This window comes from Canis lupus, chromosome 2 (genome assembly GCF_011100685.1).
Source record: "Canis lupus familiaris isolate Mischka breed German Shepherd chromosome 2, alternate assembly UU_Cfam_GSD_1.0, whole genome shotgun sequence".
Classification (NCBI taxonomy): Eukaryota; Metazoa; Chordata; class Mammalia; order Carnivora; family Canidae; genus Canis; species Canis lupus.
In genome coordinates this window covers 80,395,294-80,412,864 of record NC_049223.1, presented here as the reverse complement: position 1 = coordinate 80,412,864, position 17,571 = coordinate 80,395,294, and the positions used below count along the sequence as shown (strand labels likewise).

Sequence of the window (17,571 nt, the reverse complement as noted above, 5' to 3'; positions counted from 1 at the left end):
CCTGGTCTCCCCAGCTGCCAGCTGAGAGCAGGTGCTCAGGAATGAATGAGTGAATGAATGAATGAACCCTGTGCATGTTGGACTTGTATGTATGTGGTCGGGACCGGCTCGGGCGCCCCCCCACCTGCGTCACCCCATCCCTGGACCCCCAGGCGGAGCGCGACGTCCCAGCTGACGCTCTGGTTTCCTTCCCATACGGGAGGCTCATTTTGCTGCGACGTGTCGTCGTGACGGTGGTGGCTCTGGGAAGGCCTGGCGGCCCCGGGGAGACTAAGACTCGGGCTTCCCTTGTCTCTGCCAGGGGGCAAACAGGTCTCCAGGTACAGGGCGGTCCTAGGGCCAGAGCAGCCCTGTCACCCCCTGGAGCTCCCCGGAGGCCAGCACAGCACAGACTTCTACGTGGAGGGTCTCGCTTTCCCCGACGTCAACTTCCCGGGGCTCGTTTCCCTCACCGTCTCCCTGCTGGACACGGCCAACCCGGTAGGCCAAGGGCAGCCCCCGGGGACCCCGAGCCCCGCTAGAGGCCGGGGGTGCGGAGCCCAGCTGGGGAGGAGCGGGTGTCGGGCCCTGGCGGCCGTGGCAGCCCTGCCCTTGCCCTCCTTACAGGAGCTCCCCGAGTCCCTGCTTTTCCAAGATAGTGTGATCTTCCGGGTGGCCCCCTGGATCATGACCCCCAACACTCAGCCCCCGGAGGAGGTGTACGTGTGCAGGTGAGCACCTGGGGGCCAGGGGGTGGGGCACAGACACCCCCCCAGGGGCCCTGGGTTCAACTACAGCCTCCCCCCGCACCCCGAATATCTGCTGTGTAAATGGGGGGAGACGATCCCTGCTGCAGCATGCCGAGGGGCTCTCTGGCCAGTTTGGAATAAAAAGGCAGGAAAATTCCTGTTGCTACCGTTTCGTCCCCACTTTCCCGCCCTGATGCGGGCTGAGGGCGGCTTTCTCTCCTGAAGGCCCGTGGAGTTTGCTAGACCTGATGGATGAAAACCTTCAGCCTGTGAGCCAGCCTCAGGGCTCAGGCCTCTGCACCTTCTGTACCAGAAACCATTTCAAATGCCTGTTTCTGGCCAACCTCAGAGCTGTGGGGTCTGGGGTCTGTGGTCTGGGGCCGGGGCTGGGTCCGGGGTCTGTCTGCCCTGTAACAAGCTGCTCTGGGAGCCTCGGCGTCCACCTTGCCCTCTGAGAGCACCTGCTGAGTATGCTGGGGCCTCGGGGAGGAGCTTCCCATCTACTCTTTCAGCGGCTTCTGGGCAGAAGGGGTGAGGGGCAACCTGGAGGTCAGGACGCAGCCTGGAAGCCAGCAAGGCCTGGGTTCAAATCCTGGTGCTGCCCCCCCTCCCCCCCGCAGTGGCATGACCTCGAGCACTGACCTCCTCATGGTGGCCTCCTCTGGATGGAAGGGGAACCTGCCGGTCCCCTCGTGGATCGCCACAAGAGCTCAGTGAGCTGTTTGCTGAGAGCAGAGAGACGAGATGAGCCGGGCCTCTCCATCCAGGCACAGGCATCTCCTGAGCTGCCACCGTGCACCTTGCCCACTCCATCCAGGCCCGAGCTCCTGCTCCAGTCCTGGGGACCCTATAGGGGTCCAGCTTGCCCCCTTGGAGCCTGGCCAAGGCCACTGCCTCCAGGATCCAGAGCACTAAGGAGCTTGTCTTCTGCTTCTAGGATGCTGGAAAATGTGGACTTCCTGAAATCAGTAACTGCTCTGGCCAAGGAAGCCAAGTGCAAGCTGACCATCCCCTCCAAGGAACAGAGCAACGATGATCGGTGGATGCAGGTACGTGGCCCTGTGGGGCAGGCAGGGGGCCTGAGACATACCAGGGGGCCCCCACTCCTGGGGCTGGGCCTGGCGGCTTGCTGGCCACCTCTCCTCAGATGGGCAGGAAGTGAGGAACCGCTGAGGGTCCTGGCACATGGGGTCTCAGGCAAGTGAACAAACCGGCTTTGGCTGCCAGCCACGGCATGCCTGCCATGGTCACCAAGATGAAAGCCACCTTCCTGCCTGAAAACTCTCAGATGACCCTCCAGAAATGATCAAACCTGTCCCTCCAGTGGCCCTCCCTCCAAGCTCAGCCATCACACCAGGCCGCTCCCCTGCTCCAGCACTTTCCGTGGTTCCCACCTCCTCCTTCTCAGCCTGCCTCCAGGGCCCCCCACCCCCAATCTGGCTGCCCCTCACCTTTTGCCAGCCTGCTGGCCGCACCGCATCCCTATTCTGCTTCCCCCATCATGCCACGAGCTCCCTAAGGACGGAGACTGAGTCTCACTCAGCTCAGCACCCAGCACCGGCATGGGCAGTGGCTGCAGGTGCTGGCAGGCTGAACCCAACCTCCTCACCACTCCCTTCCCTTCTTGGCGCTTCCACCCTGCTCCCGCCCCTGTGCCTGGACCCACTGATGGTCCCTCTCTCCGCTCTCCATTCCCATCCCCCCCAACCGGTCCTGCTTGTACAATCCCAGCTCCAAAGCTTCCCCTCCAGAAGTCTCCCATCCCTCTCCTAAGCCCACAGATAGCACCCTCGCTGCCTTTCCCATCGTCCTGTCTGCGTGAAGTTGGGCTGACGAGCATAAGACTGCTGGCAGCACCATTTTTAACCTACAAAACTGGCAATTTCAGGGGGTTCAGCCTAATTGAGTTCACATCCGACATCACATCTGTCAGAAAACCGGGTGCATCTCTGAGCCCTCCCTGCTTCTGCCCCCTGGGCAAGGCTGGGTCTGACCTGCCCCCTCTTTGGGGGAGGGCTGCTCTTCCCCCCCGCCCCAGGTCTCAGCTTGCCAGTTCCCATTCTCTTCCTGTCCCAAGCACATGAGGAACCCCTCCTTCCCCTCCTCACACTGGGTGCTAGGTGCCCAGCTCCCTGCGGACAGGGCCTGACGCTCGCTCACCGGGTCCCCAGCACCTGCAGCACCTGGCCCCAACACTCACCAGGAGTGGGGGTGAGCCCCTTTGGGCACACACAGGATAATAAGCTCTGCTTCCTCAGAGCCCCTTCTCTGGGATCACACACTGCACAGGGATTAGCCCTTGAGCACAGGGGAGGGTGACCGCGCGCAGGCCCCCATCCCCACGCCCCTCAGCCCTCTTTCCGCTCGCCCTGCACAGGACGAGATAGAGATCGGCTACATCCAAGCCCCGCACAAGACCCTGCCCGTGGTCTTTGACTCTCCGAGGAACAGGGGCCTGAAGGACTTCCCCATCAAGTGCTTGCTGGTACGTGCTGGGGGGCCGGCGGCTCCGGGACCCCCTGCCCCAGGCCTCCTTCCTCCCCAGGCTCGGCAGGTTACTTCCTGTATTTTTGTCACTGCCGAGATGAAAGCGGGCTCTCCCTTTCCCAAAGCTCCTTCCAGCCATGAGCTCAGCCTGTCCTCAGAATAACCCTGCCAAGGACGGCAGGTCACCCTGGGTCGTCCTGGTCCCACTGAGGATGCTCTCGCTGGGGGGGGGGGGGGGGGGGGAGCAGAATTGGAACCTCCCCAACCCTCCGAGTGGAAGCTCTATCTTTTGGGAAGGAGGGATCTGGCCCTCGTGGTGGGTCCATCTGGGATATGGGGCGGGTTTGGGGATCAGAGTGGTCATTTCCTAGATGTGAGTCTGCATGTGTGTGGGGGTGGAGTGGGGGGCATGTATCGGTGGGTCATGCTGGACCAGCCCGGTGGGTTCGTGTAGACTCAGCACAGAATTATCATGATAGGGGCAGCCCAGGTGGCTCAGTGGTTTAGCGCCACCTTCGGAATCCCAAGATCGAGTCCCACGTCGGGCTCCCTGCATGGAGCCTGCTTCTCTCTCTGCCTGTGTCTCTGCCTCTCTCTCTTGCTCTCTCGCTCTCTCTGCGTCTCTCATGAATAAATAAATAAAATCTTTAAAAAAAAAAAAAGAGAGAGAATCATCATGATAGGAATAGTCACATTGACTGAGCACACACTCTGTGTTGGTCACGATGCCAGGTTCTCTACAAGCACGGACTCGTTTAATTCGTCCAGCAACCTTGAATCTAGATGCTATCACTAGGCCCATTTTATAGATTAGGAAACTGAGGCTCAGAGAGATACAGTCGCTTTCCCAAGGTCACACAAAAGAGGGGAGGAGCTGGCCCTCAAACCAGGCGGCTTGGCCCTGGGAGCGAGCTCCGTTCCCAGGATGCCACCAGGTGTGCACTGCAGGTGCCAGGGCAGCGCAGGGGAAAGGAGTGGGAGGCGCAGGGTGCAAGGTTTGCACCGAGGAATGGCTTTCCGGGGAGCACCCTGCGCCCCGGGGAAGGGGAGGCAGTCCTGCCCACACGGGAGGCTTTGAAAGCAAGTCTGAGCTCGACTCTGCACCTTGTCCGAGTCTCGCTCGCTCTCCCGCGCTGAGCGGTGCCACACAGATTTCGTTGGGTCCAGGTGTCTCTCTGGCTGGAATCCGGTTCCTCCTGTTTCAGGACCTCGGGGATCAAGGGGCAGCTGCTGCAGGGACCATGGTCCCTCCCGCTGCTTTCAGCCCTGCTCCGCTCAGCGGCCTGTCGCCCGCTTCGCTGTGCTGAGGGTGACAGAGGCCAGAGTCTCTGACATCACAAGCCTAATCGCCAGCGTCACCTCAGCACAGGTGTCCCCACCTTTCCCACACCTGGCCTTGTGCGAGGGGCTGCGATGCTTGCTCAGGCAAGCGCAGCTGCGGTTTTCTGACTCGCATCACCCAGGAGGGGAATTGGGGTAAAAGTCAAACTTGTCACCAGACAACGTCGCCATCTGCTCTTCCAAACTCCTCATGGGCCGCTTTGCCTGTTCCTCACCCAGCTCCAACCCCACCTTCCAGGCCGCCTTCCTGTTCTCCAACGTGCCCAACTCCCCCGCACCGGAGCCTCCGCAGGGCCGTTCTCTGCCCACCGTGCTCCTCCCGCTTCACATAAATCTCTGACTTGTTGTTTTGCTTTTGTTGTTTTCCCGCTAGACTGTGAGCAGCACTGGGGGGCGGGGGGGAGCAGGGCCAAGGCCACGGCGCCCATCACGCGGACGGCCGCTTAGCACACTGCATGCTCGCAGGGGCTGTTCTTCCCCTAAGAAAAAACATCAGTAAATTTTTACACCAGCAGTGAGTGGAAAACCAGCAGCACTTACTGTGCGCAGAGGGCAACGGTGGAGGTAGACAGAGTGAAAATAATGCCACCGGAGCCAGCTCCACACAAGGGGGTGCAAGAGCTGAGCAGCCGAGGTTTGCTCCCTGGATGTTAACATGGGTTTTGAGGATGGATTTGCACACTCTGGGTCCTTGATGAGCCCGAAACACTAGAGGAGAGCTCACAGGGCGACGCGTGTCAGTCTGTGTGGGAAGCTGCACAAGCAGGTGTGAGTGGCCCCTGCACCCCCCTGCTGCTGGGGGGCCACTTTGCACGTGGGCCAAGGGTGCACCCCCACTTGCCTTGGGAAATCCAAGCCCGCGGCCTGTGGAGCTGAGCCCCTCTTGTGGCAAAGGCCAAAGGCCAAGGCAGCGAATTTATCATTCGTTCATCAAATATTCTAATGAGCCCATGCTCCGTGCCCAGCCTCGCTCTGGGCACTTGGGATACATCATGAGCAGCGCCAAGGATCCCACCCTCATGGAGGTGACATTGTAGCCCAAGACGACAGACAGTGAACATTAAGTACCGTGAACAAATACATTATATCGTACGTTGGAAAGTGGAATCTAACGCCACAGGGAAAAAAAAAAGGAACAGAATCAAGGGGCTCCCAGGTGCTGGAGTAGTGGGGGGATTATGGGGCAATTTTATTCTATTTTTTTATTTAAGGATTTTATTTATTTATTCATGAGACAGAGAGAGAGAGGCAGAGACACAGGCAGAGGGAGAAGCAGGCTCCCTGCGGAGATCCCGATGTGGGGCTCGATCCCAGTATCCCAGGGTCATGATCTGAGCCAAAGGCAGACGTTCAACCACTGAGCCACCCGGGTGTCCCTACATGGCAATTTTAAATAGGAAAAGGTCAAGGTAGGTCTCTTTGAGAAGCGGACACTGGAGCAAAAACTCCAAAGAGGTGAGAGAGTCGGCTGCGAGGATGTCTGGGTGAGGAGTGTCCGAGGCAGAAGAACGCCAGTGCAAAGGCCCTGGGGCAGGAGCAAGCCCGGCAGGATCCACGAAGAGCAAAGAGCGAGGAGGCCAGAAGGGGTGGAGCAGAGAGAGCAAGAGGAAGGGTGGGATCTCTTTGCCGCACCTGCTGGGAAGGGAGACCGTTCTCAATGATCAGACTGTCGACATTCCAGAAAACGCGGACGTCACTCTGGAGGGACGCACTGTTACTGCGAAGGGCCCCAGGGGGACCCCGCGGAGGGACTTCAGTCACATCCTCGAGGAAGCCAGTCTCGTTGGAAAGAAGAAGAAGAGGCTCTAAGTGGACACATGGTGGGAACTGGAGCAGAACTGGAGTCGTGGGCAGAGCAGGGCAAGGGCGTTGCGCCGGGCTTCCGGGCTTCCGTTACAAGACGAGGTCTGCGTGCGCTCACTTCCCCATCAACGTCGTGGTGCAGGAGGATGCTTCTCGTGTTGAAATCCAACATTTCTGGGGTGAAAAATACGTCCCCTGGGCTCGGATAAGGCCAGGTGTTGCGTGTTCAGTATCTCGAGATAAAACGAGTTAATTCTTGAAGGAAATGGCATTGAACTTGCATCAAACTCAGCAGCTTCGATTCGGCAAGCCACGGGAGTTCAAAGTAAGGATATCGGAAAATCTGGGGACGGTATCCACGTTTCTAAAAATGGAACAGTTCACCAGGCTGATGGATAAGATCCACAGCTACAGAAACAGCAAGATGTCGGATGGTTTTTCAGACTTACTTGTGATATTTGAAAGATGCAATAAAAGCTGGATTGACTTGGAGGGAAGAATGAAGGCAGGGCGGGAGGAGAGGCTGTCAGAGGTGATGGGGATGGAGTCGGGGGCAGGTCCTGTGGCCACTGCGGGGCTGTTTGTTTAAACCCTGAGAAACTGGGGATTGTTGCAGAGTCTTAAACGGAGGATTTGACCTGATGGATGTTACAAAAGGGAAGCTCTGGTTTCTTGTTGAGGGGCAGGGGGGCAGGTGGGCAGGTGGGCAGGGACAAGAGGTGCAGGGAGGAGGCAGGGGGCAGGGGTTGGCAGGGAAGTGCAGACGGGAGAAAGATGTGTGGGGTGGTCAGCACGTGTTCCATGTTCCGGGAGATGGTGCCAGCACCTGGAGGAAGACAACTATAGAGAATAAAGGATGAGAGAAGAGGCTGGGGCAGGCTGCCCCGTGCACAGGAGCCTGAGACGCAGGACCCGACAGCGTGCAGTGTCCTGAAGGCCAAGCACAGAGAGTGTGCGAGGACATGAGTGTGACCAGCTGACTCTCCTGACGCCGGAGGGCTCGGCTCTCAGGGCTCAGCTGTGTGGTCAGGAAGTTTCCAGGGCACAGCGGGCATGGGAGTCGGGCTGGCATGGGTGTCAGAGAGAAAGGGAGAAGTGGGAACGCTGGGGCCAGTGCAGTAGGCAGAATGGTGGCCCTCAGACACAGGCTCGTGCTAATCCCCAGAACCCGAGGCTTTCCTGTGGCAAAAGACCCTGGCGGGTGTGACTCAGTTCGGGACCCTGGGATGGGGAGGCGCCTTGAGTTATCTGGCGGGCTCTAACCATCCTGGTGCTCCTTGGAAGACGGAAGACGGAGTGGGAGAAGGGCCGTGTAGACACAGCAAGTACCCTGACCACGAGGGAAGAGGCCACCAGGCACGGTGACGGCCAGAAGCTGGAAGGGCAGGGAAACAGTCTGCCCTCGGGGCCTCCAGAAGCAACCAGCCTGCCTTGATGTTAGCCCTGGTTTCAGAGCCCACAGAGAACAAATGTGTGTTGTTTTAAGCCTCTAGCTGTGTCACAGCAGCCACAGGAAACTCATAGTGGGGGTGAGAGATGTGTCGCCTGCCTGTTCTTCCCATGAAGATCCACGCGGGATGCCACAGCCACTTGGGGAAGCCGGTTCCAGCCCAGTCGGGAGGGAGCATGGTGCGGTCCAGGAGGCTCGCTGTGTAGACGGCCAGTCCCTCCATCATCTGGCTGTGGGGCCTGAGGAAGCCACCCACCACTCTGACCAGCCTTCTGTCTGCGGAATGAGGACAAAAATGCTACTTGGCAGATTCACTGTCACTCCCCAGTTAAGGTTTGCGACGCCGTGGGCTCGCACCAGGCCCCCACCGCTGCTCCCTCCGCGGCCGGCGAGTCCGCCCGGGTCTGCGCTGCACCAGCTCCGGCCACGGCGAGCCTTCCTGCGGCTGGAGGCCCGTCCTCACGCGGGGACCCGCTCTCCACGCCTGGCATGCGCTTCTCCCATCGCAGGGTCCAGATTTTGGCTACGTGACTCGAGGGCCCGATACTGGAGAGGTTACTACCTTCGACTCCTTTGGAAACCTGGAAGTGAGCCCCCCGGTCACCGTCGGGAGGAAGAAGTACCCTCTGGGCAGGATCCTCATTGGGAGTGGCGGCTACCCCAGGTGAGGAGGGCAGGGCAGAGAGGGCCGGGCCTGGGGGCCCTAGGTGAGGAGGGGAGGGCTGGCTCTGCTGGCGCGGGGAAGGAAGGCAGCCGTGAGCAAGAGGGACAAGGCCTTGCTGCTGTTCTAGTGGGCGAGACACAATGTTAGACAAATAAGATCATTTCAAATAGTGAAGAAAGCAAAAAGAGAGGGGCAGAGGAAGAGTGGGAACTGTTAGGGTGACTAGGGCGGGGCTCACTGAGAGGGCAGCCCTGGAGCTAAGGCCCGATGACAACAAGGACAGGGCTGTGTGGGATCTGGGGTGGAGGGTTCCTGGCGGGTGAAAGAGCACGTGCAAAGGCCCTGCGGCAGGACTGGGTGTTCAAGAAGGCAGAGTGGCCGGAACAGATTGCATGATGGGGAGCAGAGGGCTAGACTGGGAAGGACCGTGGAGACAGAGCCAGGAGACTGAAGCCCGTGGAAGTGGAGGAATGGTCCCCGGTCTTCACCGCCAAGGAGGGATTTACCCACTCGGCTGGGGCCGGCTCTCCACATCCACCGGGTAATACGGGCCAGCCTCAGGCTTACCCCCAACAGCAGCATCTGGGCCGAGTCAGTGAGCAGTGTGTTCTGAGGCTAAGCTCTGGTCTTACTGACTGTGCCGACTTGGTGCCTCAGTTTCCCTCCCTCCAACAAACTGGTAAATTCCTCCCATTTGGAGGATGGCGTAAAGGAGTCCAGGCCTCTGAATCCCTTTCCTCGCTGAAGGGGGGAGGCTTGACGCGCCTGCCAGGCCTCCATGTCCCTCAGAGGCGCCCCTGCTGCCCCCGCCCCCGTGACACCCCCTCCGTCCTGTGCGGGCAGCAAGGAGAGCCAGGAGATGCACCAGGCCGTGCAGGACTTCCTCAGCGCCCAGCAGGTGCAGGCGCCCGTGAAGCTCTACTCCGACTGGCTGTTTGTGGGCCACGTGGACGAGTTCCTGAGCTTCGTGCCCGCGCCCAAGAAGGTGCAGTCCCGGGGGGCTCCCTGAAGGAAGCCCCATGCCTCCTCCCCGGGCCCCTAAGCCTCGCTCTGCCGACTGCCCCGGGAGGCCTGCCCGGCCGCGTACAGCCGCCTGGCCTTCCCTCCACCCCAGGAGGGGGCCTCCCTGGGTCGGAGCCCATGCTTTGGGGAGCCCCCGGGGACACGGCTGACCTCTGCCCCCGTGTTCCTGCCTCCAGGGCTTCCGGCTGCTGCTGGCCAGCCCCCGGGCCTGCTACGCACTGCTGGAGGAGCAGCTCAAGGGGGGCCACGGGGAGGCTGCGCTCTTTGAAGGCATCAAGAGTAAGCTGGCTCTGCCCCCCGCATCGGGCTCCCTTCTCCACCGTCACGGGGTTCCCCGTAGGGGATGGCGGCGAGCGGGCGGTGGCTGTCCCCTGAGCACCTGCTGTGCGCCAGGCTCCGCGTGACCCCGGGCCGAGTAGCTCCCCGCCCTGCCGTTGGGGCTCAGGTCTCGGGGAAGTGACTCAAGTAAATGACAACAGCTCAGGGGGCCTTGTGAGAAGGGAGGTGGCGGGTCCCTGGGAGGAGTCCAAGGGAGGCTTCCTGGAGGAGGCAACAGACCGGGCGAGCAGGAGCATGAGTGAGCAGGAGGTCGCCCAACGGGGCGCTGGGACGAGAGGAGGAGGAGACACATCTCAGGCAGAGGGAACAGGGAATGCAAAGGCTCAGAGGCAGGAGAGAGCAAAATGAAGTGTCTGAGGACCCGAACGAAGTCCAGTCCGGCCCAAATGCTGAAGGAGTGAATGAATGAATGAGTGAGCGAGTACATGAACCAGCGAATGAAAGTTCTGTCCGTCTGGAGCACAGAAGGAAATCTTGACGTCGGCAGGCGTGCGCTGGCTCAGAGGTTGGTGAGCCTCCACCGCCGAGAGGTTTTACCAAGTATCTGCAGGGCGTCATGTGATATCAGGGACCCGTTAGGCCCCCGTCTGCCTCTCGGAGATGGGATCCCTTTGGAGGTAATTTAAGGGACTGAAACATTTTTTTTATTTTTTTGAAAATTGTATTTATTTATTTGACAGAGAGAGGGAGACAGAAAGAGCGAGCACAGGCAGGGGGAGCAGCAGAGGCAGAGGGAGAAGCAGGCCCCCCGCTGAGCAGGGAGCCCGACGCGGGACTCGATCCCAGGACCCCGGGATCAGAACCTGAGCCGAAGGCAGACGCTCAACCACTGAGCCACCCAGGGGCCCCAAGAAAAATGCTTTTAAGGAGAACTTACGCTCTTGAAATATTTTATTAAAGGCATTCGCCTCCTAGATGCTCACAACGAACTTGTGCGTTAGGAATTACAACCGCCGCCTTTTTATAGCTGGGAAGGCCGAGGCCCCACCGGGCCCACCAGGAGGGGGGACCTCGGCCTCTGAACTCATCGGCATTCTTTTCTCTTTTTCTCCATGACAGAAAAAAACCAGAAAATAAAGGACATCCTGTCAGACAAGAAACTGAGAGACCAGAATTCATACGTGGAGGTACCAGCCTGGGAGGCAGGGGACGCACAGCCCGGGCGGACAGGTGCGGGGCGGGTGCCTTCACCTAGGCACCCGACGCAGAGCCTTCCCCTTCCGCCGGCTGCGTGTCGGCGGGGTGGTGAACGGATTTGGGATTTGGGTAGCCGTGCGTGGGACCGACAGACAGACGCTAGTCACCACCGTGGGAACACGCACGAAGGATGCGTGGGAAAGGGGGGAAGGGAGGCCGGGAAAGCTGGAGCCCCGGGAAGATGGGTGCAAGTCTCAGAAGCGGAGGGGCAGGTGGGAGAGAGGCCAAGTGCTAGAGGGACACGGGGTGGCCAGGAGCACGGGGACAGGCGGGCAGAAGCAAGAGGCGGGGGGCTGGAGCAGAGCAGAGCCAGGGAAGGAGGGAAGCGAAGAAGGTGCCATCGCTGCCTTGCCCACGCTGTCCCTGGTGCCCTCCCCACCACGGTCCCCAACCCCCGGGGGCGCCCTGCTGCGCCCCATCACCCCCACCGGCCCTCCACCCCCTCATCGCCCGGCCCCTGCCCGAGTTGGCCCCACCACACCCCCCCTGCCCCCCCAGAAATGCATCGACTGGAACCGGGAGGTGCTGAAGCGGGAGCTGGGCCTGAGCGAGCGGGACATCGTGGACATCCCCCAGCTCTTCAAGCTTCAGGAGGAGAACAGTGGGATCCTCAAGGCCGAAGCCTATTTTCCAAACATGGTGAGGAGGTGGGCTCCGGGGTGGGCCCAGGGCCTTAAGTCAGGGACCCGGGGTGCGGATCCAGGAGGCCTGGGCATCTCACAGCCGCCCTGGGAGCCCCAGACTCTCATGGGTCCCCCTCACGGATGAGGCCCAGAGAGGTCGGGTCTCCGGCACAGGAACCCATAGCTGGTAAAATGGGATTTAGAGCTGGAACCCGAAGCCAGGGTCTGGCTGCAGAGCCCACGCCGTCACCACCAGGGCTCTTCCCCGCGCAGGCTGCGGTGGGGGCGTGTGGGCAGAGCAAGCCGCTACCAGGGTGCTCTCGGGTCGCGTTTGGAAGGGATAAGGGTGGGCGCAGCACTGCAGACTGGGTGCTCAGGGAGGCCCCTCTGAGGGCAGGAAGCCAGCGCTGCCAGGCTGGGCAGATTCTCTCCTCTGAAGGGCAGACTTGAGGGGGCTCCCGCCCTTACCAAGGACCTTACACTGTGACCCCCTCCCACCAGCGCCATCTCAAGGCCGCCTGTTATATTTTTACTGTCCCTGTGCCCTTCCTCCGTCTCCACCAAGAATACCGGAGGGCCAGGCGGCAACCTCACCCAGTTCTCCGGGGGCCCCTCAGCTCCCCTCTCCTGCCGGGGCTGGAGGTCACAGGTCAGGGGCAGCGGGGAGCCCCTGGCACAGTGGATGTCAAACTGGTTCCCCCCGGCTCACTGGGGTTCAAAGACGGTGCCTCAAAACCCAATGGTTTGGATTTTCTCTGTTTTAGGCATCAAGGTACTGCAGGAGATTTTGTTTAGATTTTGTTTAGAAGAAGAGGATCTGTGGTTAAAGAAAGGCAGAAGGCAGGAGGGGGGGCCCTTGAACAAAATTCCTTGGCCCCAAGTATTCGGTTGCGTCACGTGAGCCCAGCCGGGGTTCCCAGGCAGGAAAGGCCGACGCTGGCGGCCAGGGGATGGGGCATTGTGAACGAAGGCGTGGGTGCCACTCGGTGCCTTGACTGCGGGCTCTGCAGGGGGCCTGAGCCTGGCTCAGCCCCAGGGACCCCCGGCGGGAGGTGCGGGTGTGGACGTGGAACCGGCAGAGAGACTCAGGGAGTGAGACACTCGGCCAGCAGGGGCTGGTCTGAGCCGTGACAACGACTCCTGAGCTTGGGAGACTGACCCTGCCCCTGCTCCATGAGCGTGACAGCTCGTTGTCCCAGCAACGTAACCGCATTTGGGCTCCTGTTGCTGGTGAGGCTCAGAGAGGCCAAGTGACTTGCCTAAGGTCACGCAGCTATTGAGTAGCCGGGCTGGGATTCAAACCCGGGTTGGCCTGCAGCCAAAATCCTCCTCCTTTCACCTCCCGGGATAAGGGAGGAAACAGCTATTTACATAAGTGGTAATACACGGGGAGCACTAACTGCCAGGGTTCGGGGACTCACGGGCGGCTTCACAGAGGGGGCACCCCTGGAGCTGGGCCTCGAGTCACACAGAGTTTGCCAGAAGGTGGCAGATGGGGAAGGAGAGTGTAGCATCCATAACATGGGCCCCAGAGTCTGATAGACTTGGGTGGCCTGAGTCCGCCCACTTTACCTGTCTGGGCCTCCGTTTCCCCATCTGTGAAGTGGGGCTGCTATTTCTGAAGATCAGAAGAAAAAGGGGACACACGGGTGGTGATGCAGGCTGCTGCCCTGATCTGGGAACCCCCCCCCACCTCCTTGCAGGTGAACATGCTGGTGCTGGGGAAGCACCTGGGCATCCCCAAGCCCTTCGGGCCCATCATCAACGGCCAGTGCTGCCTGGAGGAGAAGGTGCGGTCCCTGCTGGAGCCGCTGGGCCTGCACTGCACCTTCATCGACGACTTCTACACCTACCACGTGCGGCACGGGGAGGTCCACTGTGGCACCAACGTGCGCCGGCAGCCCTTCTCCTTCAAGTGGTGGAACATGGTGCCCTGAGCCCGCCTCCACCCGCCACCCCGGAGTCCTTGCCCTCCCGAAGCTCCCGGCCAGACGCTCTGGTCCCCTGCAGTGTGGCATTGCAAGAGCGCCTGGGCAAGGCTGGCTCCCTGGCTGTAGCCACCCTCCCGGCAGCGGCTTGCCCCCTTCCGCTGTGCCCTGGCCTCTGGGGTACCCCCTTCTGAGGACCCCAAGATAGTCCTGGCCTTGCAAACTCGTTTCCGCTGTGTGATGCCGCAATAAAGTTTTATAATCTCTTTGTAAGTGAGGTCAAGCCAGCGTCGCCATCCTTTGTGCATTCGCTCGTTGTCACCGTCAGACTGAATGTCACAGGCTCGAAGGTGCTGTGGGGCACGTGGAAGGCCAGCGTGACTACGCGTGGCTTTCTCTCCCAGCCTATCCTTGGTCTGTGATGTCTTCTGTGACCAGAGCCCAGCTGATTCTAAGCTCCCACAGAGCCCTTGATGGGGCAGGGGTGGGAGTGGGGGGTGAGGGGAGGGCTGAGCTCCCCCTCCAGCCCCGGGGATGCAGCACATCCCTCCTCCAAAGTGCATTGAAGTCCGTTTCCAAGCAGGCAGCTGCGTGAACATCCTGAGGCATACGGATGCCCGTTTGATGGTTCGCTGTCGTGTGGACGTGTAAAGGACGCACCTGTGCTGTGTGCTTCGTGATAAGGAGAATTATAGGAAGTACACCGGGTTCCGAGCACATGGGCAGGAAGAGCGGCAGGGACAGTCCTGTGGGCCTGGACTGGTCTGGTTGGAGGCCCCAAAGGGATGCGCATAAAGTTCCCAGGGCAAAGGTGGGGCCAGGGGTTGCACTCCTGTTCACGCTGTCCTTTGAGACAAAGGCAACAGACGCCTGGAGCAAGAACCCGAGGGGAGCGTGAGGATCGTGAAATCCATCCAGGGAGCAGCGAATTCTCTGTGTCCCTCACACTTGTCGTTGCCATTCCAGCCTGGTGAAGGGCCCGGTGTGACGCTGTCCCCAGGCTTTGCGGAAGGAAGTCCCCCTCTCCCTCTGTGGCCTTTATGTTTCCTTTCATGGCCCTGACATGGGGACTTAGGTTCCTCTGCAGAAAACAAAATCTGATGCATCTGGTGCCTGGAGATTTTAAAAATCAAGGCCAGATCTTGGCTGCATAGAGCCTGAGATGCTCAGAAAACACCCGGAGATACTGGTTTCATGTTGTCGTTGGAGAACGTACGATGGTGGAAAAGGTGGACATCCAGCCCCTCCACCCTCGCACCACACAGAAAGGGATCCCAGAAAACCTGGCTCGAACTGTGCTTCTCTGAGGAGAGTCCGCTGCTTCGCCTCCCAAATTGCCAGGCAAAGGATACACGAGTGGGTTTTGCGGACCAGCAAGGGGCCTGTGCCCAGGAGGTCATCCCCAGACCTGACCGACGGGCTCAGCAGACAAAAGCTAACGGTTTGGCCAGGTTGTAGGGCTGCAGAAGGACCCAGGGACGGGCTGGTGACTGAAGCAGCCTTGGCACCACGACACACGCAGGTGAGCCTCCGCGGGCCGCTTGCACGGCGTGAGAGCATCTGCCAAGGGCCAGGGAAGCCCAGGGGAGGGAAAGCACCGGCTGTGAGTCCTGCCAGCCCCTCGGAGCACCGAGCCACCCGAGGACAGCGCCCGGGAAGCTAGAACTTTCCAGCTGCCTCCCGTCCCTTCGCCAGCGGCCACAGGCTACTTTCCCGAGGCTGCCGTATGTGACAGGTTACTGCCAACTGGGGTTCATAACACAAGAGACATGGATCCGCTCAGTTCTGGGGGCCAGAAGCCCTAAATCAGGGTCCGCGGGCTGAGATCAAGGGGGTGGGGCAGGGCTGTGCCACCCCCGGGGGGGGGGCTCCTGGAGGAGTCCGTTCCTCATCTCTTCCAGCTCCTGGTGGCCGCGGCACGCTTCCAGAACCCTCCTGTGCTCACTTTGCCTTCCTCTATGTGGCAAATCTCCCTCTGCTGCTTCACAAAGACGCTCGTCCCTGCTTTTAGGATCCACCCAGAAAAGCCAGGATAATCTCCCCATTTCAAGGACTCGTGGTCACATGTGCAAAGACTGCCTGTACGAGGTGGCACAGGTTCCAGGGATTAGAACCTGACAGCTCATGGGGCTGGGGCTGTTAGTCCACATGCCACAGGTCAGGAGCCCCCCGGTCCAGCTGCGGCAGGCGGAAGGGGCAGAGAGAAGCTGAGCATCCCTTCTCCACAGCCTGAAGCGTTGCACCTGCATTAAGCTCTAATGATCAGGGCACCTGGGGGGCTCAGTGGTTGAGCCTCTGCCTTTGGCTCAGGTCATGATCCCGGGGTCCTGGGATCGAGTCCTGCATTGGCGGGGAGCCCGCTCCTCCCTCTGCCTCTCTCTGTGTCCATCATGAATAAATACATAAAATCTTTAAAAAAAATAATAAACCCTAATGGCAAAGGGACAAAACTCAACTTTTTAAACATTAAGATATAGGGGTGCCTGGGTGTCACAGTCGGTTAAGCGCCAACTCTTGGTTTTGGTTCCGGTTTGATCTCAGGGTCATGAGATCAGGCCCCGCCTGGGGCTCTGCGCTGAATGCGGAGTCAGCTTGGGATTGTCTCTCCCTCTCCCTCTGCCCTTCCCTCTGCTTTCTCTCTTGAAAATAAATAAATAAATAAATAAATAAATAAATAAATAAATAAATCGATAAATAAATCGATAAATCAATCAATGAAGACTGAGCTATAATAGACACGTAACACTGGACGAGGTTAAGAAGTACAGCGTCGATCTGATCCACTTACACACAATAGGATCACCACATGGTGGTGGCTAACACCTCTGCACGCCACATAATTATCCTGTCTTCTGTGTGTGGGGGGGTACGGGGCAGATTTAATTTTATAAAACCAAGTGGGAGGTTTTCTTTTGTGTGGAGTTTGACTTTTGAACCTCAGAGTTGAAATGATCTGGTCACTGTTTTGTGTCTGGTTCCCAGAAACTGATGCGGGGAGGGGGAGATGTGCCGGCAGGTGGGGGATGGGGGCGGGGAGGTGGGGGAGAAGCAGGAGACAATGAGCGGTGTGGTGGCTACAATGGTTCTGGGTGACCCGGGGGATGCCCTGGTGCTGGGATAAACCCTTGAAGTTGTCCTGAATTAAGATAAACAGCCTGCCCTTGTCCTCCCCTCCCCCCGTGTTGGAGGAAGCTGCCCCCAGAGGGGGGGGATGTGGCCTTGGGAACTGGCAGGGTGGACAATTCCAGGAGGGGGGCCCTGCAGCAGCTGGGGGAATGAGTGAGTGCCTGCATCCCAAAGGGGGTCAGGTGGCGCACCATAGCATCCCCCACAGTGACCTGAAGTGACCGTGGGACCCGGTGACCGGGGAGTGAGCTTCGTGGAGGAGCCGAGGGGGACTGTGTACACTGAGTAAGCATGCAGGGAGCTGTGGGAGTCTAAGCAAACTTGCCTCGGGGTCACAAAGCCCTTGGTTTGCTTGGAGAGCCCCAGGGAAGCCCACTGGGTTATCTTTTTGAGGGGAATGGGGGTCATGTAGTCATTTGCACAAGAATTTATTGAGCATCTCCTACATCCAGGACCCTTTTGTGGGTGCTGGGGATTCAGTGATGAACAGGAAGCCCCCTGGAGGGGGAGCAAGACCCACTCTAGATCTCCCCAAGTCCTCTCCAGGCCCAAAGGGGTCTCCATCCCCCAAGTTGAGAGTGCTCTGCACCCCCACACACGTGGGCACCCCCACACACGTGGGCGTGAGCACACTCGGGCTGAGCGCCTCCTCCCTGTTGAATCTTTGCCACTTTCAGCCCAACCAGAAGGGCTTTTAGGGTCTTCCTGGCCCACCCACTGTCTCCAAGACAAGCCCCTAAATAAAGCCGCCCCTGACAGTTAAATGTTGCGCGTTTAACGCTTCCAAGGAGGGATACTTCTACTTTTAGTCCCGAATTTAACAAGCCTGGCTGACGGAGCGGACTTTACTCAGGACCCAACT

General features: G+C 59.6%; 1 protein-coding gene across 1 annotated transcript in view; it reads left to right on the top strand.

Moving 5' to 3' along the window:
* The window catches only part of PADI4 (peptidyl arginine deiminase 4), a 29,934-nt gene extending 16,068 nt beyond the window's left edge, over positions 1-13,866 (top strand). The window contains exons 7-16 of the mRNA XM_038531830.1: positions 302-480; positions 607-710; positions 1,666-1,777; positions 3,106-3,213; positions 8,319-8,473; positions 9,317-9,458; positions 9,673-9,775; positions 10,895-10,962; positions 11,531-11,671; positions 13,359-13,866. Coding sequence (XP_038387758.1) covers positions 302-480; positions 607-710; positions 1,666-1,777; positions 3,106-3,213; positions 8,319-8,473; positions 9,317-9,458; positions 9,673-9,775; positions 10,895-10,962; positions 11,531-11,671; positions 13,359-13,592 — 1,346 coding nt within the window. The 3' untranslated portion in view covers positions 13,593-13,866. The remainder of the gene's footprint in view (positions 1-301; positions 481-606; positions 711-1,665; positions 1,778-3,105; positions 3,214-8,318; positions 8,474-9,316; positions 9,459-9,672; positions 9,776-10,894; positions 10,963-11,530; positions 11,672-13,358) is intronic.
* The last annotated feature ends 3,705 nt before the right edge of the window (positions 13,867-17,571 follow it).